Raw genomic sequence first — 23471 nt, forward strand, 5'->3', positions numbered from 1 at the left:
ACCCAGTGCTCCATAAATTATCGGTTTCTTCCAAAAACTTCTCTTTGTTCCCCACCCTCCCCGAACACCCCAGAGGACCGATGGATCCTGGCTCCCACATGCCGCGCTCTGAGCAATCGCTGCCGGCTGCAGCGAGGATTGGAGGGTCAGGAAAGCAACAGAACTGAGCGTGTGAAGAAAAAACTCGAAGGCTTTGGACCACTGGCCCCCCCAACTCCCTCCTCTGTGGGAAATGGAAAACCCCGGGGGGTGGCTTTCCAGGCTGCAGCTCAGCTGGGGAGCAGGACGTGCTCCAGAAAGTAGGTGATGGAGTCCCAGTGTTTCCAGAGGAAGAAGAGGAAGAGGACGAGCAGGGCGGTGCTGAGGATGCGCATGCGGGTCTTCATGAGGGGGGTGATGAAGTTGGCGATGGTGGAGACGAAGACGAGCAGCACGGCCATCAGGGCCAGGATGACGTTGATGAACTTGCCCAGCAGCGCCCGGGCGTTGGCGTTCTCCACCCCTTCCAGCTGCACCACCTGCTGCTGCTGCTGCTGCAGCTCCAGCTTGGTCACCCGCGTCAGGCAGGACTCCACCGCCTCCTGTGAGGGGACAGGATGGGTCAGTGGGCCCGGGGATGTCCCACAAGGGCTTTTGGTACTTGCCCTGTGCTCTCAGACCTTGCACAGCTTCAATGCATGGTGACCGCCCTGCCTGGGAAGGGGTTTCCCTCTGCAATGCCCAGGACATGCCATGTCCCACACTGCCTGTGCTGGGGAAGGTCTCGGTGCCAGGGGTACCCTCTGCAGCAGGGGAGGTGACCCAAACTGGGACAGCAGGGACGTGGTGACCCACATGTGGCTTGTAACAGCCCAGCGCTGCAGCCATCCCCACAGAGCCTTGTGCTGCCTTGAGCACCTGGGGACTTGCTGGGGCACAGACAGAGGTTTTTGGGGACACGGCTGTTACCTGCTGCTTGTTGTGACAGCGTCACAGCAAGAACTTCATCTGCCGGGGCTGGAGAAAGGGATCCCCCGTGTCCACCCTCCCTCCAAGCCCAGGGTCCCTTCCTCAGCCCATGGATATGGGGCTGAGCCCTTGCACTCCCCTACCTGGATGTCCCGTGCCCTCTCGTAGGACTGGTAGGCCACCTTCTCCTCCATGCTGGCCAGCTCCTGCTTCAGGTTGGTCATTTCGTTCTGGTGGAGCTCGGTCAGGTCGTTCAGCTGCTCCTCCAGGCGCTCGTACCTGTATGAGGGGGGTGGAGGGACACTGGGAAGGGCAGGACCCCCCCACAGGCTCCCCTGACACTGGAGAAACCACCTGGACCTGCCAACCCACCTCCCTCCTGGTTATGGCTGATGAAGGAAAAGCACTGTGTGATCCTTCATGGGAGAAGCATTGAACAAGCCCAGGACGGTGGCCTCGTAGTCGCCAAAGAGCCGCCCTGGGTGACATGTGCTGCCACCTGCCCGTCCCTACCTGTAGCGCTCCTCCTGCAAGCACTGTGTCATGTAGGTGTAATCCCGCTGCAGCTGGGCCTTGAGGTCCTCCATGGAGTCCTCCAGGTGTGACTGACTGTCCTTGATCTCCCGGAGCTCCTCCAGGATGGTGTCGAAGTTATTGTGGTGGCTGTCCAGCGTGTTGGACTTGGGGCTCCCCAAGCCGCCCGGTCCTGCCCCTGAGTTGCTGCCACCAGCCGAGCCGGAGGTGGCACTGGAGCACTCGTCATCGCTGCCGTACTTGGGGCTGGAGACCAGGGTGGCACTGCCACTCAGAGCCCGCGAAGCCTCCTCCGGGTGCCCATCGTCCAACGTGTCCTTCAGGTGGGCGATGTTGTCCGCGCTGCCAAACTTGTTGCGGATGAGGCTGGCGAACTCCCGCGGCTTGGAGACCACGGCGGTGTGGGTGGCCTGGGACAGCCCCGAGAGCCCTCCCTTAACACCCTCCACCACGCCGCCACCGAAGCCGCTGATGCTGGAGCGAACGTTGGCACCCACATCCTTGAGACCCTGGTGCATGTCCCGGAAAACATCCTTGGGTTGCCGGGAAGGGCCGTTCTGCTCGATCTCCTTCAGCTTCTTGTGGTAGTGCTCCAGCTTCTTGTGCAGCTGCGCGATGGTCTGCGCCGACTTCTGGTTCTTCTTCTCGAAAACCTGCTTGATGCGGGAGGCTTGCTGCTTGTCCGCGTTGTTGGCCAGCTTCAGGTACTCGGCCACGTTGTCATCTCGGGCCTCCTGCTCGATCTTGATCTGCTCGGTGATCTTAAGGATCTTCTGGTGCAGGTGTTCGATGGCAGCTTTTGTCCTGTGAGGGTCGGGGGTACCGTCGGGGACGTCCAGGCAGACGGTGCCATCGGTGTCGCCGTGCCCGGTGCTGGAGGGCAGGTTGAGCGCTGTCACGTCCCCTTTGTCCAGCTGCCAGCAAAGAGAGAAGAGTGAGATGCTCAAGGCATCGGGCAAATTCTCAGGGAGCCACTGGGGAGGGGGCAGGAAGGGAATGGGGTGGGGGCAGAGGAGGGAGAGGGTGGCAAGAGCTGGGTGGGAGAACAGTTAACCAGAACAATAGTGAAAAGCGTTGTTTTTCCATCTGGTTAAGCATTTCCCAGCCGTACTGGTATCCCAGGAATAAGCCAGTTAGAGGGCGCAGCAACAAAATAATTAGTGTTTCAGGACAGGTTTGGGATAATGTTTTTTCAGCAAGTAGCATCTGCTGCCGGAGCTCGACTCTGACTCTCTGCCCTTGTTCCGTGCAGAAAGCAGCGCCCGCGTTTTGGGGCCGACGGACACCCAGCGCCAGTGGGGCAAAAGGAGCTAAAACTGACACCCATCATCAACCCAGCAGTGAGAGCAGCGATGGAGCAACCCAGAGGTATTTTAGTCTCGCTTTCAGACTTGGCTTTTAGCCTAGACGCACAGGGTCTGCAGGTCACTCCGGAGCCGCAGGTGCAGGGATTCCTCGTCTTTCTTTGCTGCGGTTTCTCACCTGGCAAGGCCAGACCCCCCCTCTGCAAACACAAGCTGCCACCTAGAAAGTTCGGACATGTGCCGATTCCCATGTCACAGATGGAAAAGCTGGAGCACTGGGAGAGAAATCACTTGCTTGAGGCCACACTTAAAATCCCTGTTAGAGCCTGGGCTGCACCTCAGGGTCCCGCCTCGCGCTCTCCAACCCCAGCGCGCTGCTGTGCCACTTAACGAGAAAACATCACTAAATCTTTCCAGTTGCTGGGTTTTATAAGCAGATTCTTATGCAAATCTCAGTGGTTGTATAAATGGCTCCTGGCTTCTAATTAAGGGCTGCTTGAAAGTTAAATACTGTTGGCAGACCTGAATAATTTCTCATTTCCATCACGCTTTCCCCGAGTGACCCTTTAATAGGGATAATGCTGCGAGATGGTTACTTAGGAGTGTGTTATCACCAGGAAACGCCTTGCGTGGGAGGGAGGAACCTTCTCAAGATGCTGCTTATCAACACTCCCATCTGCCGCAGGTCCTCGGAAAAGCTGGGACCATCAGAAAAGCTGGGACCATCAGAAAAGCTGGGACCATCACTGCCCTCCTGGTATTTACCTGCACATCCTCCTTCCCCAGTGCTGCTGGGAGCCCAGGGGTGCTGGTGTTTTCAACACCTTGCAGGGGTCTGAGCCTCTTTGGGAAGGCAAAAAGCATCCCCCAGCATCCCCCAGCCCCCTCCTCAGGGCTTTATTCTCTCTCCATTGCAAAAACACTGCTGGAATATGGGGCTGGAGGATGAGAGCAAAGGGAAAACCCAGCAGAACTGGGAGCTGGATTGGCACTTTTTTATTCAACAAAAACAACTCCCACCGAACCTGCGGGGTTTTCAGACCCTGCTCCTGGGTTATTCTTAGTTGCTTGGCCAGGCTGGGCCGTCCAGCTGCACCGTGAAGGGTTTCACTTCGGTTTCTTATCAAGGGGAAGAAATTAGAAGCAGCAGGAAACAGACTTTTCACCGTGATACGGAATTCTCTGTACAGTAATGGACAAACCGGCTGTGGCAAAGGAAAAGGCAGCCCTGGAGATGCTGAAGCCAATGAAGGGGAGAAGTCGCTCAAACTTTGTTTCCAAACAGGGAAAGGTTTGGGAATCACCCAAACGTCTGCCCCTGCGAAGCCAGTCTGTTGGATTTATTTGTGGGAGGGTATTTGGGTGGTAAATGCACAGACCCGTCCATGCTGACACAGTCGGGGTGAAATCCCTTCCCCAAGGCCACTGAAAGCTCTGGTCTCTCTCAGACACGGGGCACATCGTATGAATCAGGTTATTGCTTTGAAAACAACAAGCGAACAAAAGACAATACCGATCTCTGCAGTATTAACAGACAGTGCCTGCTAAATCCCAGCAAGCTTAAATGACTGTGCAGTGGATTTAACCGGGGGATTAGTAAAAGCCACACTTTCCCTACATGCAGCAAACCTTCTGGTAGGCGCATTGAAATCAAAGCACTGGTTTCCAGCGCTTGTTTTGCAGGCAGGCTTGGAGGGGAAAGCAGGGGCTGGTGTGGGATGCGAGAGGAATGCAGGACACAAGAAGAAAAACCATTCTTATCAACAGAGTTCAACCCAGGAGAGCTGAGATATGCAAAAGGCTCAAGCTAATAAGCTGAGCACACAGTACTTAGAGGGCTACGGCCAGGCACAATTATGCAATGCTGGTTTATTTACTGCTGTGGGTTCGGTGGAAGAAAGCCCAGGTGGCAGGTGAGGAGCTTGGGGCCACATCCCCAGCTGTGGGTCCCCCGGCACACCCACAACCGGGAGGGATTTAAACCCATTCTTAAGAAGCCACACAGTTATTGCAAAGTCCAGAACAGAACTCTTGAGATGCTCGCTCATGCCCTGAACTATTTTGTGTTCCATACCCTGTAGCCTACCGGGAAGCGCAGCTCACGCTGCATCACCCTGAGCCAGGACTGTCCCTACGAGGGTGACCGCTGTAATACAGCCTGGGGACCAAACGGCCATGGGAAGAACCATATGAGCCTTCAAGAGTGGACAAAATAAGTGCTGCCAAGCTGTTGAGGGATGCTGGCAGGCAGGACAGACCCCAGGAGCTGTTGCACTGATCGGGTGGCTCTGCAGTAACGGTGTCGCCGCGCCCCAGGCCCTTGGTGGCCATGAGAAGCCACAAGGGAGAGGTCACAGCCAGCAGAGAAATACAGGTGAGCAGCGGACACAGGGAGGTTGATTTTTGGGGTGGTCATTAAAAATGGGTGCTTCCACAGCCTCTCTTCCTCAGGGTGTTTAATCAGTGTAATTTGGGACAGCAGCAGGTGACCACAATCAGCCCAGCGCTCCAGGGGATGCTCCGGGTGTGCCCAGCCCCGTCCCCACGCGCGTTCGCAGCCCCGAGCGGAGCCGCTGTTCCCCCCAGACCGCGTTACCCACCCCAGGCGTTGAAAATAGAAGCAGGAGCCCTGACTCACACTTCCCACCCTCCTTTCAAGCCTGCAGCAGAGATCAGAGCAGGTGGCCCTGTGTCCCCTGTCTGTCCCCATGCTGTCCCCAGACGGGCACAACGGGCCGGCAGCAGCTGCCTCTGCTCATTTATCAGCCAGAGAATAATTTTTCTTACATAACGCCGGGAGGCAGCCTCGGGGTTTCATCTCGCAGCAGAGCTTCCCACCCCATCTTCACAGCGCCGGCACGGGTCGCTCCGGCGGGTTTCATTCACCGAGCGCCACAAACCCAGGTACCGACAGCCCTGGGGGGGTCTCTCTGCCCATCGCCATCCTCCCCGCGGTTTTACTCTAAGCCCGATGGCTTTGGGAACCTACCTCCATGGCGGGCCGGGCGCGGGTCCCCCGGGGCTACTCGGCGTGGGCTGCTCGGCCGCGTCCCCGCGGTGGCACAGAGCCCGGCAGCGACGCCCCGGCTGCCATGGCCAGGGGGAGCGCGGCAGTTGGCAGCAGCAAAGTTTCTGGGGAGCAGCGGGGAGGGAAGGGAGGAGCAGAACCCTCCTGCAGACCCCCCCGGCAGGGCTGTCCCCGTGTCCCCAGCCGCGTCCCGCAAGCGCTGGGATGGAGCCGATGGTGCGGCGGGATTGTCGACTCAGGAAATCTGCCGGAGCTGTTTACGGCTTTCAGGGCTGTAATGCAAACCCCCCCTCGTCCCTGTGGCGGGATATTCCCCCGCCTCCAGCCCCGTACGCTGCCTGTGCCCTGACGCAGGGGGTCACACCGGCCATTGTCATCTGCTGTGTCACACACCAGGACAGAGAGCCCGGGAGACGCACGCACAGAGCAAAACCCTGCACGGGATGGATGTGCGGGGAAAATACAGTCGCTGAGCAAGGAGTCGGGCAGCCCGAGGGAGCAAAAAGCCACTTGTGTCAGGACCAGGTTGTGTCTTGGCCATGACCCGGGTCCAGCAAAGCGCTGCTAACCTGCTCACGCCGTGGAGAGCGATGGGGAAGGTGTCACCGACCCGATTCTGCCGCGGGAGAACACGCAACGCACAGAAAACTGACCAGATACCAAGTGTTGGAGACTTCGCATGCAATTAAAAAGGTATTAAATAGGATATCCGAAAAGCAAACGGGGATGACAGCAAGTTCTGGTTCTGCAGGAGCCGGTGGCGGTTTGGAGTCACCCCCTGGGCGCTGCATTTACAACAGGGCTGGTGGAGCTGGTGAGGGGCCAGACCAAGGTCCTGGGTGAGAAAGGAGCCCTGGAGCTTGTGCGTTTGACTCAGCCCAAACCTGAGGGGTCACACAGAGGATCAGGCCCGGATAAGAGCCATGGAGAGAAGAATTCAAGCCCTGAACCTTATGCCGTGCCAGACTAAAGCCCTCAACGTGCCCTGGGGATGCTGGGGCTGTTTGAAACCCCAAAGCAACTGTGGCTGCAGATCAGAGCCTCTGTGTGACCACAGACAATGGGCTACAAGAGAAAGGTTCATTTGCAGCCCTCTGGTTTAGCTATTTCTCAAAAAAAATGAAGACAACAGCTTAGGAAGTATCTTCAGCCACACATGGAATCGTCCAGGCTGGACCGACTAGCTGATCATGACCTAGATGCATGTTTAATGGTGCTGCTCCCACAGCTGAGACAAGGTAAGCATCGCTCTGCCCCATCGTCTGTCAGGCTGTCCCAATGTCCGTCCATGCCCTGGAAATGCAACCTGAAGTGTGGGAGAGGCTCTGGGTGCCACGCTGCACCCCTGAGCTGTGCAGCACAGCCAGCACTGCCCGGGCTTAGCAGCACAAACACCAACCTGAGCCAGCACGGATGGATCTGAAAGGTTTGGTTCCACAGCTCCACAAAAGCACCGTCCCCAGGTCTTGGCCCCTTTGTATCCTGCAAATGTGAGTTCCCTAAACCCTGTTGTGGACGCTTTTGCAACGGCATCCCTGCGGGAACGCTTCCCTTCCAGAAGACAACAGCTCTGACAGAGTTTGCAGCCTGGCCAAGCCCCGGGCTGTGGGTCCCTCTGGGCACGACGCAGGGTAGGTTACCGAGAGACGTTCATCTTTGGTTTAACATCTCTCATAGCATCACTTCTCATTTTAGCACAGGAGCCAGAGGTCACTTCCCATCACTCTTCCACCACCTCAGCAGGGCAGGAAAAACCCCCAGCTGCAGAGACACCCTGGAAAACACCCTCCCTGCTCCCAGCTCCGTTTCCCGTATTTCAAGCAGCGGGGCCACCCTGAAGCCCATCTCTGCTTCTATGCTACAGGTTCTCCCAGCTTGTAATTAACTGTAATAGCCCCCTCAGAGCCTCCCACAGCTCCTGCCAAGCTCACAGCCCCCAGGCAAACCCTGCCTGACCTGCCAGGCTGTCCCTGGCCACCAGAGGAGCACAGATTTCCCCAGAGGAGGCTCAAGAAGTGATGGCTTGATAAAAGCCAGGATGCTCGGGATGCGACTTTGCAGGCAAGCTGCTGCTATGAGACCTGGAGAGCGTTTTCCTTTTATTTACTGGGGACCTCAAGCAGATTGATTCATAGGAAACCTCCTGTTCTCAGCTCCCCAACACAGGGGCAAGTTTAGGATTAGCAAATAATTGCAGAAGCAAGAACGTAGCCTATTAATGCCCCAGCAAAGCAAGGTGGAGCAGTGGTGCCACATTTCCCCTTCGGCAAGATGCAAAAACCCCACCAGCATGGGAAAAATGGGGATTTTTGCAAGGAAATTACCAGAGAGGTTGTTGGTGGACTCCCCCTCATCCTTAGCACCAGCTCTGCTTTGGGAGATTTAGTCCAGCACTTAGAAAGCGGCAGCTACGTTTTTCAGGCCTGCATGTAAGAGCTAGATTTAAAAATAAAACCCAAGTCCTATGCAAAGGAAACCCCTGGACAGACACAAAATTACAGGACACGTGTGGACCGGTGCTGAGTGGTGCAGCATCTGGCCCTGAACGCCCACAAAGTCCCGGTCTGAGCATCTCAACCAAGAGATGGGTCACCTGGCAATGCAACACAAACACAAGGCAAATTCTGGACTCGGGTTCTGCCTTTGCTGGCCAGCACAGGCAGCAGCCAGAGCTGGGCTTAGCAGGAACACACAAGGCTTGAGCTTAGCGTAGAGAAGTCGCTACTAAAAAAGGGAGGAAGAGCAGCCAAGACGCACTAGCGCGTCCTCAACCAGGCTGGAAAAGCCACGTATGGATCATCAGGAGCCAGGATGCTGATACAGGTGAAGATCTTGCTCCTTAACCTCATGTCCCCTGGGGCATTTGGTGGCCAAAACAAGTGGCCAAGACCTCAACCCTTGCAAGCAGCAGCCTGAACTTTACCTACTGGTACCACCTTGCTCTTCACCCCATATTCCTGGCCATCCCGAGTCCTCACTTAGCAGGAAGGAGAGCGGAGGGAGCTACTTACAAAGACACCCAGCAGAGAATTTAAGAGCAATATCCTTTTCCCAGCACAGGAGTCGGGAGGATGCTGTTCCGGCACGAGGACGCCCTGCTCGCCCCTGCAAAGCGCTGGGCCGGTGCTCCGCGAGGCGGCCGGGTCCTCTCCCTCCGTCATGGCTGCGGTTCGGGAGGCGAAGGGGCAGAGGATCCTCCGGCGTGTGTTTGCGGAGGAGGCACCGCCAGGCTCTGAGGCAGCCGGGAACAAGCAGCGCAGGCTGGTGAGCAGGGAGGGAGCCTGGGGGGAGCGGGAACACGCTGGGTGTTCGCAGGGGCCGGTCCTGCTCCTCCAACTGTGCTGGGAGAACAAACAGCACCGCCAAGCGCTGCCTCGCCGGGCTGCCTTCCCAACCACGCAGAGAATGAGCAAACCAGCCATCGCGGTGCCTCTAACGGTGCCACCATCCCGTGGGGCTCCCAGTTGGCAACAGGCGGGAAGCGTGTTCCTGCCACAGCACCCAGGGAAGAGCAAACGTGTGGGAACAGATGGGTAGATCGCTGGGGTGATGGGGATCCATCCCCACTGCCTGCCCTGGGCTCGGGGAGTCCTGTGCCCATCCACGTCGTGCTTCCCCCAATGTTGCAGAATCCAAAACTGCATCCTCCAGGTTGGGGGCTTGCAGGTCACTGGGACACTTCAGTGACCACCTCTTGTGGGTGAAGCTATTCACGGTCCTTCCTACACTTGGAGAACCTTAGGAAAAATTGTCTTTACTGGAGGGTATAACCCCAGGAGCTCCAGCAACAGTGCTATTTTGCTTGCTGGGTGACACAGCTTTAAAACCACTGAGCACAAGCCCCCAGCCCATGCTGCAGCTGGGTTTTGGTGCTTCTAACAAGGTGCTTAGGCAGCCGGGGGGGGAATTTTGAGCATCTTTGGTAGGAAGGGTTAGAGTGGGAAGGCAGGGAGAGGCAGAGCTGCAGTGGGGTGAGGAGTCACAAGGCAGGACCCCGCTTCTCTCATCCTGACTCAAGAGCCAAATCCCACTCTCAGCTATAACCCAAGCAGCAGGGAGCAGGCAGGACAGACCACGGGACAGACAGGACCCCTTGCTCCCCAATCCTGCCCTGGGCACCCACCCCGTGCACCAGCCACCTGCTTGACTCAAACCCCCGGGGACGGGTGGCGCTTGGGAGCGGGAGCTGCTGGTGGGCTGGAAACAACAGCCATATGTCACTGAAGGCTGTGGAACACGATGTCTTTTGCTAGGGGGTGAATCAGTACGAGAGTCTGATATTCTTCTTCTCCTGAATTAATTAAGCAGCAATCTCGGGTATCTTTGTCTTTGCAGCTATTACCTGCTTTTCCCAAACTGCTCCTCGAAGCACCATCCCGATGGGAGTGAGGGAGCGAGTTCACCACCCCGCTGCGCTCACAGGCTCCCGTTCCCCTGCGACACACAGGGACACGGAGGCAGAGACGTGGGAGCCAACCTGGACACAAGTGCTCTCGCGCCTCCAGTTCAGTGGTGCCCAATGGGGGCTCAGTTTGCAGCCAAGGTCAGCAATTCCCCCTGAAAACCCCTGGCACTCTTAGGGTCTCTGCACACAGGTGCTCCACAGATCACCCCCTTGGGACCCTGCCTGGATGCTGGGGGAATGCAGGGGGGGCAGCTTTACATCCTCATTCCCTCTGCTTACTTTTGCTGTCACCTCTGGCTTATTTTAGCTCCTTCATCTGGGACTTTAACACCAGAACTCACCGGGAGTTTGGGTAGGAGGGGAGGATGTGCTTTGCCTCCACCAGCGAAGAGAAAGGAGATTTCACCTGATATACGGGTAAAGTTGGCCCTGGTTGCCATAAAATCACAGAATTCCAGAATGTCAGGGATTGGAAGGGACCTGGAAAGCTCATCCAGTGCAATCCCCCCATGGAGCAGGAACACCCAGCTGAGGTTCCACAGGAAGGTGTCCAGGCGGGTTTGAATGTCTGCAGAGAAGGAGACTCCACAGCCTCCCTGGGCAGCCTGGGCCAGGCTCTGCCACCCTCACCAGGAACAAGTTTCTTCTCAAATTTAAATGGAGCCTCCTGTGTTCCAGTTTGCACCCATTACCCCTTGTCCTGTCACTGGTTGTCACCGAGAAGAGCCTGGCTCCATCCTCCTGACACTTCCCCTTTCCATACTGATCCCCATGAATGAGTCCCCCCTCAGTCTCCTCTTCTCCAGCTCCAGAGCCCCAGCTCCCTCAGCCTTTCCTCACACGGGAGATGCTCCACTCCCTTCAGCATCTTGGTGGCTGCGCTGGACTCTCTGCAGCAGTTCCCTGTCCTTCTGGAACTGAGGGGCCACAACTGGACACAATATTCCAGGTGTGGTCTCCCCAGGGCAGAGCAGAGGGGCAGGAGAACCTCTCTGACCTACTGACCACTCCCTTTCTTGCCAGCTGGGGGAATCGAGGCAGGGAGTCGGGGGTTGCTTGGCGGGCTGCACTGAGCACTTGCTACACTTGTGACACTTGTGAGTGGATCCCTCTAGGACAGCCGGGAGCAGCTGGCTGGGGGTATGTGCGGACTGACAGGCGGACAGACAGACAGACTACTCTACGCTCCGGTGCGGTAACGCTGCCCTCTAACGGCCACCACCCGCGGCTCCAGCCCGCTCGCTCCCCGCCGCTGCTCCTGGGGGTTTAGGGGGGCCCGGTGGAAGCGGGGGGCTCACCTGGACATGGACCATCCCGCAGTCCCCGCAGGCATCCGTGCAGCTCCCCGGCAGCACCAGGCACAGAACCCCGCGCCCTCCCCGCTCCAGCTCCGCTCGCCCTGGATGGGGACAAGGGTCCCCCCAGGACGCTGTGACCCGCCAGCACCGCTGCTCCGCTGTCCCCAGCCCAGGGGATCGGGGGAGGTGGGGAGACCCCACAGCCGCTGCCGCTGGTAATGCCCGTCTGTCCCACGAGGTGCTGGCGGGTCACCAGGAGGAGATTAGTGACATAAGAACAAGGCTCTCCAGCACGATCCCAGAGCCACGCGCAGTCCCGGCTCGCAGCCTCCCCCTGCCCCTGCCAGGCCGCTGCCACCAGCGCTGTCACACGTGCCACCGCGTCCGCCAGCCGGCACATCCCCTCGTGGAACACCAACACCAGCCACGTGGTCCCTTGGATGCACCGACACCAACAGTACCACAGAACCCCAGGCTGGTTGGGTTGCAGGAGCTCTGCAGATCCCCAGCCCAGCCCTGCTCACGCAGGGTCACAGAGCAGATCACACAGGTGGGTCCAGGGGGTTTGAATGGCTCAGAGAAGGAGACTCCACACCCGCTCTGGGCAGCCTGGGCCAGGCTCTGGCACCTCCCAGCAAAGAAGTTTCTGCTCGTGTTCAGATGGAGCCTCCTGTGTTTCAGTCTGTGCCCGTTGCCCCTCACCCTGGCGCTGGGCACCACTGAACAGAGTCTGCTCCATCCTCTGACACCCACCCTGCAGATATTTGTAAGCATTGATAAGATCCCCTCTCATACATCTCGAAAACGCCACCTTGCTTTGGCTGAGCAAGCGAACCACACGCGATGGGACACATGTGAAGGTGGCTGCTGGAAACCCAGCGGTGCTCCCAGCCCTTGGTGCCCACAAACCTGGAGAAGTGGCTCCCCCAGCCCATCCGATGTGCTCACCAGTGAGCAGAGATCCATCCTAGAGCAAAGCAGTGAACGCCAGTTCTCGGAGCAGAGTCAACTGGTAAAAGCATCAGGCCCAATCTATGTGCAATCGCCAGCGGGAAGCAGGGGACATCAGGGCCCCCGTGTTGTCACCCCACCCTTAGTGGGAGCTGCTCTTTGGACGCACAAGGTGAGCAGAGCATGGTGGGGAAGGCTGAGGTGGGGCAGCCATGAACACATGTGCTCCAGGTGGGTGTCATCCCGGAAAGCAAAGCCTTGTCCCCAGCTCGGTCCCCAATGTGCAGTGACAGCTGGTGACAGGTTATTGCTCAATGACGCTCCCCGTGACGAGCAGCACGAGGCATCTCTCAAATTACAGGACCAGTGCCCGGCACCAAATGCCCAGACTGTGCCGTAGTCCCACTCACCCCGTCTGCACCCCAACAGCTGCCTCTTGGGGGTACTCAGGGGTGCAGGGGGGAGGAATCGTGTGTGCCCGGCCCCAGAGGGGCTGAGGGTGGCCCAGTGCTGGTGGGGACCACAGAGCAAGGAACTGGTGCAGGTGATGGGAGGGAAAACTGCGTGAAGCTAATTAGGGGAAAAAAAAATCAGTAGCTGTTCAAAAAACGCTCGCTGAGGCCGAGCGATCCCGCGAGGGTTTAATCCGGTGTGTGCTCAGGCCTTTACACAACCGGTGGAAAATTCAGCGTGAAATATGTGGGGGGAAAACGGCCTTTTCACAGGAGCCTTGTTCACCCCTGGGGCAGCGGCTTCCAAACAGAGGGTGAAATGGGGAGGAGGGACAGGGCGATGGGAAGCGATTGCGGAGCCGTGCCGGGTTCTGGAGCCCAGAGCATGGCAGCACCAGCCGTCCCTGGGACGAGGAGCCGCTCTGCTGCGCGCCGGGGCTGCGTTTCCTCAGGGCTATGGAAAAATAACACGCCATGAGAATATCACATAACTCTTGTTTCTCTAAATAGATTATGTTTTCCACTGCCTCACAAAGGCCGCAGTATCATCTGTCTTCTTATTACTCTTTGTGTCATATGTAGTTAATTATTTATCCCCTTCTTCACACTCTTTGTGCCGCTCTGCGAGCGGACACGGACCCGCTCGGCTCCCCCTCCCTCCAGGGGCTTCTGTCCCGCTGCAAACTGCTTCGGCACAAAGTTTTGGCCGTAACCCCAGATGGCTCAGTGGGACTGAGCTCCTTGCAAGGGCGATGCCATGCGCCAGATGGAAGAAATTTGGGCTGTGGATGTTCAAATGAACAACCTGAACTGCCCCCAGCCCTGCTTGAGCATTTGGTTGGGGTGCTTTGTGCCAGCAGGTCAGAGTGCTCTGATCTGCACGCTGTAAAGGAGGGAGAGGAGGACCCGCGCAACTCTGTCTTGTGAGTACAAGGATGTTTTTATCCTCTGGGACAACATTCCCACGTCCCAGCGGTGGCCCCGTCCCCGTGGCAGGGGAGCAGTCGCAAAGCCGCGAGCGTCAGCTGCAGCTTGGCGCTCAAACTGCCGAGCGAAAACAGAAAGAAAAAGTATCTGCTTGATCCTTTTTTCCATTAGATCAGAGGATGACAGAAGTCTCCGGGTCAGATTTCCCTCTCCGAGACTCAGTGCCAAGAGAGGAGGAGAGCACGGATCTGACAGCCCCTGCTATCCCACCCTGGCAGCTCTGTCCAGCCCTATTACACAGCTTCTCCTGTAAGAACCACCTTTCCGGCAAATTAACCAAAAATCAAGATGCATCTATCCCTCTGTGCTGCAGAGAGGGGTTTTAGACTGTGACACCCCCCCGAGCGCCAAAGGCTGAGGGGAGAAGCCGCTGCAGAATCCACCAGCACCCGGAGCACCTCCCTGCCCGCGCCTTGTCCTCAGCGTGCCGCGCCAACGCGCTAATCTCAGCTCTTTCATAATTAACAGGGCTAAACACTAGATGGAAATACCATCCTCTCGATTAGCTCTGCGCAGAGCAGTTTAAAAAAATCACTTCAGACAGGACTGATGTGCAGCAGCCCAGATGAGCCCTTACAGACGCCCGGAGCCGGGCTGCCCAGGATCCCCTTGGATCCCGTGCTGGGGGTCCCACAGAGCTCTTGCCAGGTCCCTTTTTTTCTCCCTCAAATCCCACTCTGGAAATCGGAGCAGGGCACATCCCTGCCTTCACCTCCCTGCGAGAAGAGCATCAAGCCAGGAGCCTCTGGACCCGGCTGTGCCTGCTGTCCCACGCACCCGGTGCCACCAGCATCACCTCGAGGGACAGTCTCCTCCCAACAGCATTTTGGGGGGCTCTACGCCCAGCCCTGCCCCCGCGTCCCCCATAGCGATGTCCCCACGGCACATCCCCACCTTATCGGCCAGGCACTCGGTGTCCTCGGTGAGCAGGTAGACGGCCCCGCTCTCGGCCAGGAGGATGGCAGTGTCGGTGGTGGAGGAGGACCTGGGGCGGCCCTGGTGCTGATGCAGGATGGCGGTGAGGCTGCTGTCCTGGGGGGCCTTACGGCCGAGGTGTGGGCTCCCTTTCTGGGGCTCCAAGGAGCCGCTCTTGGCCCGCCGGCTGCCGCTGTGCAGGCTGGTGCCGCGCTTGATGGAAGGACGGGAGCGGATCTGCTGCAGCACCCGGTTGAAGGCGGTGGGCCGCGCCGGGAGGTCGTGCAGGGACATGGCGTAGGAGACGCGGTGCATCTCCGGGGAGCGCTCCTTCTCGTCGGGGGAGTCGTGGTCGGACGCGCCGTAGTGCGGCGGCAGCGAGTCCTGCGAGTTCTGGTGCTCGCGCTCCCGCGACCGCCGGCGGCTGTGGAAAAGGTGCTTCAGGCCGTGGCCAAACATGGACCCTTCAGAAAGCTGCTGGATTTTCTGCAGGAAAAGAGAGAAAGCGAGCTTTGTTACCATCAGCAAAAGAAGGCACCGCACCGCTTCGGCACACATGGCACTAACGGACTGTGCCCGTGCTAGCACTGAAGCTTGAGGGCTTAAATTGCTTCTGGAGGGCTCTGGGGACCCCAGATCAGTCCAAAGGGATTTGCGAAAGGGAACAAGCCCTGCCGCCAGCACTGCGCTTTATACTCATGGAAAAGTATTAAACATCAGTGGCCATTTACCCTTCTCTCTGTGACAGTGACAGAGCCCAGGGAATGGCAGAAGATGTGCCAGGGAGGGTCAGTGGGACATGAGGAAAAGGTTCTTCACCCAGAGGTGCTGGACACTGAACAGGCTCCCAGGGAGGTGTCACGGCCCCAACCTGACAGTGTTCAAGAAGAGACTGGACAACGTCCTCAGACACACGGGGTGACCTGTGGGGTGTCCTGTGCAGGGACAGCAGTTGGACTCCATGATCCTGTGGGTCCCTCCAGCTCAGGACATTCTATGACAGGATGACACACAGGGCTGAGCATGGTGGCTCGGGACAGCTCAGGTCTGCAGCTTCAAGAGCATCCTTCACACCAGAGAGGGGTCTCTAATGAGTGCTGGACACTACAAAAAGTAGCAAGATAAGCAGAAAGACCCTTCAGAGCAATGGCAGGAGGTGGGTTCCTGCTGCAGCCAACGCCATGTGCTCCACAGAGACCCCGACCCTGCAGGCAGTGAGGATGTAGCAGCCTTTTCCTTAGCTGCACGAACCAGGATTAGTCCCAGCCTTGGAGCCTTGGCCACCGACACAGTGCCAAGAACCACCTGCTCTCCCAAACGTGCTCCCGGAGGGATCGGGGAGGGCTTTTCCCTGGGGAATTATCCACAAGCTCCAAGCACAGCCCAGGTTGGACTCGCTTACAGGGGTGAAACTGCAGCTCGTGGCCCAGTGCCAGCTAATCCAGTCCCACTGGGCTTCCAGCAGGAGACGGGGACACAACGCTCCCCTGGGTCTTTCTCTCCCAGGGGGCGACACTTGTGTTCCCATAGAGCACAGGGTTTCTCTCCTGCCGGCTCCTGGGAATCGGGACGGATGCTGGCCACGGTGAAGTCATGCAATATGGATGGTGGAACAGATCGTGCTCTTGATTACAGCCAGGTCAGCCCTGAATGGTTTCCCCACAGCCACTGGAACGCCCAGATTTGCATCCATGGCAGATTTCAGCTGGGTGTCCCCCACAACCCCCTGTCGTGGTTGACTGGGGCAGCTTCCAGCATCTGCAAAGGGCTCAGCAGATCCCACCTCCCTGGTCCATCGCAAGTAAATGATCTTGGAACACATAAAGATCCTCTCGCCTCCCAGAGCAGCATCGGGAACGCAGCAGATCACAAAGCACAAGTCTGCCCTGTTGCTCTGTCTCTGTTTTGGGGTTGAGCCCCTGAGGACGCCAGTTCTGACCCTGCTGACGTCCAGGGCCATTTCACCACCCATTTTGGGGCTGGGACTCTCCCTGGGGATGCTGGTTCCCGTAACTCTGGTGCTGCCATTTACTCGTGCTTGAAAACCAGCGTGAAGCGGCTCCAAACCGGGAGCTACTTATAGCCTCAGCAGACACTTGGCAAAAACCCCGGATTTTAGAAAAGCGGCGATGTTTGAGACACGAGCTCCGCGAGCTGCGGAGGATTTCATGGCCGTACAGACAGGACTCCACCTCCTAAAAACCCCAGGTATTAAAGCCACGAGGTCCGAATCCGTTAGGGCCTAATTCTCATCACACCTGTAATGCCGACAAGGAATCAACAATTAGATCCCGTAGCACTAAACCCTTTAATCCATCTGTTAACCATTCATAACGAAAACTTCTACCCTTCTGGTTTTTCCTAGGAAGTAGATAATAAATCTACAGGGCCAAATTGCTGCTTTGGGAAATTGTGATTTAAATTTTTATTCTATTTATAGAGTCTCTATGGAAACAGAGGCAGTGTTAGATAGGTAATAACTATGAAGGCACAGATTTCTGCCATGGAGGGTATGGCATGCCCTGGGACCCACGGTTCGCTCTTTAGAAGGCCCAGGTGAAAAGAAACGACCAACTCTCTTCCTTGAGGGTAAAGCAAATGAAATAAAAGCCAAGCCGGCAATAAAGGCGAGGATGTTTTTCCAGCAGTAGCGTGGAGGTGGAAACCCAAGAGCTCAGTCTAATAGAAATTCACCTATTTTAGGAAAACAAACGCCGCTCCTCAGGCCTTTTCCAGCTTTTCCTGAAAGAACCTTTTCTGGGCTCTGCAGGATGGGATCCTGGTGGGATGGTAAGGGATATGAATGGGAAAAAGGGGAGCAAGGAGGAATCCCAGCACTGCTGCCCTGGGCTCGGACTCCCAGAGGCTCAGGGGCTTGTCAGGCTCGTTACACCAAAGAGCCGTGGGGAGCGCTCAGCAGAACAAGCCATTCTGCACCGGTTATTGCGGAGAATCTGCTGATGTAAAAATGCTGCTTTCTTCTGTTACTCTGGGATATTATTGCACTTCCAAAGCAGAGGCATTTTTTCTGGCACAAAACTACTCGTGGCTCAGAACAGAGCGTCTGCCCGGGCTATTTTGGAACAGCCGTTCCTTAATCACCGATGCGATGGATACGGAGATGAATTTCTCAGTGTGGCCAGCTGGAAAACACTAAGATTAACACAAAAATATCTCTATTTCTTTTGTCTTTTTCATTTCTTCAGCTGGGGTATTCAGCTCGGCAGCAGGGACGTGTTTCCACAGATTTCAAAGGAGCGGCTCCTGCTTCACGGCCCCGTAAGTGGCTCAGTTCTTGCTGCCTGCGGGGGGGTCAAGACCAAGGCACAAGGTTTGGCTGAGCACAGCCCCGGGCTGACCATGGTCGCACTCTCTGCCTCTTCTTTCATGTCTATCCACCGATGTGAACTAATCTCTTAAAGGTGAGAAGCCAAGTGGGGGCTGCATGAATCCTCCCCACCCCAAACCCACCGCCCAGAGCTGCAGGGACAAGCTGCACCCAGCCAAGAGCCAAAAAACCTAATTTTAACCCAAACCAACATATCATGCCAGAAAAAAGTGGCTCGGATGACTGTTTTTCCTGGGACACTGTTCTTCAGTAATGTCCCACGGGAGAGACAGGGGCTGCGTGTCCCCCCCATCCCACCCGGGCCGTGTCCCCAGAGCTGCTGTTCCTCCCACTGCCAAACAGCCACACGCTCCGAAACCTCCCGGTTTATCGCCAAATGGTTTCCCAGCTCTGCCCTGACATCCAAACCTCTTACTCGGCTTTCAGGCGCACGAGGAGGGGATCTGGTTGCCGTGTCCTCAGAGCACGGCCACATGCTGTGAAGTCCTGCTCAATTCTTTTTATTGTTATTAATTATTTATGCCCCTGGCATGCCCAGGGGCTCCAGCCAAGGCTCTGCAGCTCTTCGGAGGCATCGCACAGCCACAGTGGAAGACTGTTCCATCCCATTCTAACCTATCCCATCCCATATTTTAAGGCATGGGGGGAGCCATTCCAGCCAGCATCCCATTGTAGCAGCCAGAGCAGGGGACCAGGGACACTGTTGTCCCCTATGGGTGGCAGCCGGCCCAGCTGCCCCTCACAGCCCTATCTCACACCAGCATCCGGAGTCCTTGTTCTGCTGCAAACGCCGAGGAAAACGTATAGATGTTCTAAAATGGAAAATAAAGCTCTCCCCCACACACGCTTCTCCTGGGGACAGGATGAGAGAGGAAACATGTGACAACCGTTAGTCATGGTGTTTAATGCCCTACCAAAAGGCTGTAGTGACACGCAGCTCCTTCAGCTCTCTGGAATAACATCTGGGGGGTGGTATCGCCTGCCCAGCTGTGGCTCCGGCCGAGGGGGCTCCGGAACCCCCACAAGGTCCCGACCTCGGGGGGCATTTGCAGGGTGAGATCTCTGCTGCTGGTGCCCAGAGGAGCCAGATGTGCTCCCATAGGAAGCAATCCGTGAGCAGCACCTCTGTGTCTCCTGAACCGATGCTGAGAGCTGAAATTGGGTGGGAAGGGAGGACGGGGACCCTGAGGGGGCCAAATGTGCAGGGGTCAGCTGGGTACTGTGCGCTTGGCCTCAGCCGAGCATCCCACACCAACACGAGTGTGTATTTGCTGGGAAGCATCACCCGCCTCCACTGGTTCGGCTCTCACCCCTGCACCGCGCCTCACACAAACCCTGGGGACACACACTGTCCCCCCGCCCCGGAGGATGCTCTCCTCTCCCTGGGGACCTGGGGTCCCCCTGGGGTCCCCACCAGCAGCCCGAGAGCTTTTGCTGAGCAATGCTCCTGGGGATGACAGATGCGGCCGCTCCAGGGACCGTACAGCTCCTGCTCAAGCTGCTTGACAACAGCTTCATCCCGCTAACCACGGGGGAGCCGGCTCACCTTGGCGGTGTCCTTTCAAGACCAAAATATGCCTGGAAAATTGTTCGTACGAGGAATTAAATATAAATGTACCTGAGGGTTTAGAATAGGGGCTGGTGACCTTTATGGAGAGGAGGAGTCCTGCGCATCCTCCCTGCAGTGAGCAACCTACACAGGCACCGCCATGGGAGGGCCTCTGAACCACAGCAGGGGTCTCCACCCCCAGGCACGTTCCCTCGTAGTGAGGGACCTTTGAAAGAATTAAATTATCTGAGTGGGTTTGACCTGCTGTGAGTAAATGGGAAGTTAATGCTTCGCCCCATCCCCTCCAGCCATCCCTATCCCAACCTCGTTGCTCAGGGCAGGACCTGTGCTGCACATCCTGTCTGTGGTGGGATATCCCCTTGTGCTTTACCTCCCTCCTCCCCAGGAGGTGTTTCTCAGCTCCAGGAGAGGCTGCCCAGCTCCGGGAAGCCCAAGAGAAACTTTCTGTCCATGGATGTGGGGTTTGGATGAGGCCCTGGGAAGAGGGAAGGCCTCAGGTCGGTGTCTCTCGACTTTCGGCTTTTGGGTTCAAAGGTGGGAAAAGCTGGAGTGATGAAAACTGAGATGATGAAACTGGAGATGGAAACGATGTGAGGCTTCAACTTTCAGCCCTTGGCCAGATCAACCCATTCGGGAAAACAGAGACCCAGGGAAAACACTCGGCTCAGAGATGCTCAGGGGAAGTGGGAGCAGGACCAAGAGGTGATGACCTCGGTGCGGGGACAGCCTGGACACACCAGCAGCCACCAAAGGCTGGATGTCTCCTCCTGCAGTGTTTTGTATGGAGCCAGTCACTCTGCTGCAGGGCGCAGCAATCCCTGCCACCCAACAGATTTTTGAGCAGAACTATGTGTCACACATCTGCTTTGCTTCTTGCCAGACCTTTTTTTTATCTCCTAATGGAGCCTTCGCTCTCAGCGAAGGAGCTGGGGAAGGGAAAGCTGCCGCGGATCTGCCGGGGTTAGGGGATGGAGATGACACGAGGCAGCCTGTTGTTTCCAGGTTGCCAGCTCAAATCCATCTGCAGCTGGCTGCAAAGAAAAGTTTACCTCTGATCCTTGTTCGTAGCACACGGGGAGATAAATCTGTGGGTCTTGGTGCGTGGCAAATGCAGAGCAGGGAGAGCAGCTCCAGGGGGGAGTTTGGGGCACGAAAACTTTAAGATTATATTAATGATGGCACTAATTGTAGCAACAGGAGGCGAAGCGGCTGAACGGGTGGTGTCTGTGGCAGGGCCAGGCAGAGCGCCCGGCTCTGCCGCGGAAGCTGTGGGCAGCACCCAGACGCAATTTTTCATGCGTTCTGCCTGGCAAAGCGAGCTTGAGGGCTCGCTCTGTGCAGGCTATTAATTGCTGAGCTACAAATGCGTTAAAGGTGAGCACAGCGAAGCAAACCTGCATTAGGCTATCATCCTTACATCGATAAAATCCATGGGCGTCTGGCCACTGCTGTTGCTGTGAGCAGGACCGGGCTGCAGACCAGGTTGAGCTCTGACCTGGAGCTGGACGTGCCGCCCAAGGTCCCTTGGTGTGGTGACCGTCCCCATCGCAAGCTGCCCCAAGCTCCCACCCCTTTCAAACTCACTGTGCAGGTCAAAAGGGCCCCAGCTGGGACGGAGAGAAGCTGGGTGATGATGCGGATGAGAAAAAGCACCTTGGACAAGGCAAATTGAGCCTCCTTGAGGTAAGGGAGTCCTGTCCCACCAAGCCTCGGGTGGCCCTGAGCACCACATCCCTATGGATGTGCCTTCCCCTGGCACGGGGCTCTGGCCTCCAGCTGCTTTTAGGGCAGCGGCAGCAGTTGTACATCATGCCAGTGAAGCCAAAACAGCCTCAGGAGCAGGAGTGGCTGCTCGGACATCGAGGAGAAGGCACCACGTGTCACAGCGAGCAGCGTCCTGCAACCACGGGGCAAGTTCTATGGGAACGGGGGTTTTTATTTCCTGGCTGCCTTTCTGGAAGGGATGCAAACAGGCCCAGCAGCAGCCTGGCAGACCTGGCTGTGCTTCCCAGCCCCCCTGTGACCTTGACCGTGCTGGTAAGACCTTCTAGGGAAAGCGACAGGCTGGGGTGCTCCGCAACAAGGGTCTGTCCTGGATGACAGGCCACCCCTGGGTAACCAGGGACACCTTCCACTTTTGTACAGGTCCTTTTGAAACCAAAGAGTAGAAGCAGCACCTCCGCACCACCACGGCACGACCGCCACATCGCTCTGCCCGCAGCCGCGACATACTGCAGCGCCTCAGAACCCCCAAGTTACAAGCAGGGAATTCATCTCTGCAACATCAAACCCCAACCGCATCCAGGCCAGCGGGACCCTGTTGAATGGCCAGGGGGTCAGAGCTGCTCTGCTTTCAAACCCACTGGAAATTTCTGCCCAGTTTCACCTGGGACCAGCCTGCCCTGCCTGTCCGCATCCCTGCCTGTGCCCTGCTGCCGGGGACCGGCTCCCGTCGCTCCCGCAGCGCTGCAGTGCCGCGTAACTTGTTTTCCTCATTAACCGGACACAGCCCGAAGGCACAGGAGGAGCGGCCTCGGGGCCATTTACACACCGGCTGCTGCAGCACTAATCCTACCAGCTCGTGGTCCTCCCAGCATCTCCCCCACACTCAGCATCGGGGAGACAATGGTGGTGATTCACTGGGGTCTGCTCAGCCCCTCCGCTGGGGAACAGCGCTGTTACCCTCGCCTGGACCCTAAAAGAGCCTGCTCGGGAGATCAGAGCCTGTTCCAGACCTGCTCTGGGGTGCAACCCTCATGCCCGCAGCCCCCCGCCAAGGGTAGGTGTTGTCACCAGAGTCCTCCCGCCTCTCCCACCACCACCCTATTGTTATTGATGCTCTTGGTGGCCAGGCTGCAGCAGGGCCATGGCCTTGGCAGTGCCTGGCCCCACACGGGCTTGTGCAAACCTACCACGAGGCATCTCGACCCTGGGCGGTGGCCCCACTGCAAGAACACCCACACCTCAGGAGTGTACCCACACCCCTGGGAGCATCCCCAGTATGGGAGCAGCCCCAGCCTGAGAGCATCCCAACCTGGGACCTCTTCCTCCCACGAGCATCCCTATCCCAGGAGCATTCCCATGCTGGGACCTTCCTTATCCCAGGAGCATCCCCAATTTAGGAGCATCCCAACCTAGGACTTTCCTCATCCTGAGACCATCCCCATCCCAGGAGTATCCCCATTCTGGGACCTTCCTCATCCTGGGACCATCCCCATCCCAGGAGCATCCTCATCCTAGGATCATCCTTATCCAGGAGCCATCTCACATTCTCCAAGGTCACACCTGTAGCAGAACAGGGACTGGGGTGTGAGGATGCTGGTACCCCACCAAGTCATACATCCCCCTGGCAACCCCCAAGGGTAATGCCATAGGGTGTTTGCCCTATTGGTAACTCTGCTGCTGACTCTAAGGAGTGCTCGCCCCTCCGGTGACCCCACCAGGATGCTCACCCTACGCCAGCCCCCCGGTGTCTCCGGTACCGCTGCTCACCTTCAGGTCGGGGGGTTTGGTGCGCGGCGGTGGGACAGCGCCCGCCTCGGGGGCCACCGCCTCCCCGGGCTTGGCCTCCATGGCGGCGGGGCCGGGCGGTTCCTCCGAGGCGCCGGGGTCTTCCTCGGGCTGCTGCAGCTCGTCCGACCGGCACCGCTTCATACCGGTGCGCCGCGTCCCCGGGAGGCGGGGGAGCCTACGACCGCAACGGCGGCGGCGGGCAGCGCCCGGGCGGCCG

General features: G+C 57.6%; 1 protein-coding gene across 3 annotated transcripts; it reads right to left on the minus strand.

The window, feature by feature from the left end:
• Positions 1-172: 172 nt before the first annotated feature.
• On the minus strand, positions 173-23466 carry TMCC2 (transmembrane and coiled-coil domain family 2). Of its 3 annotated transcripts, XM_065854744.2 has the most exons (5): positions 23234-23466; positions 14802-15308; positions 1462-2396; positions 1092-1227; positions 173-581 (listed from the first exon to the last, which is right to left on the minus strand). In XM_065854744.2, exons 1-5 carry the CDS (start codon positions 23393-23395, stop codon positions 270-272), a joined length of 2052 nt encoding a protein of 683 aa, XP_065710816.1. In that variant the 5' UTR covers positions 23396-23466; the 3' UTR covers positions 173-269. The 3 variants fall into 3 exon arrangements, with proteins under 3 accessions (XP_065710816.1, XP_071673785.1, XP_065710817.1); XM_071817684.1 differs by lacking the exons at positions 14802-15308; positions 23234-23466 and adding an exon at positions 8826-9215; XM_065854745.2 differs by lacking the exons at positions 14802-15308; positions 23234-23466 and adding an exon at positions 5776-6273.
• Positions 23467-23471: the final 5 nt, after the last annotated feature.

Source organism: Patagioenas fasciata, chromosome 21 (assembly GCF_037038585.1).
Source record: "Patagioenas fasciata isolate bPatFas1 chromosome 21, bPatFas1.hap1, whole genome shotgun sequence".
NCBI classification, from domain to species: domain Eukaryota; kingdom Metazoa; phylum Chordata; class Aves; order Columbiformes; family Columbidae; genus Patagioenas; species Patagioenas fasciata.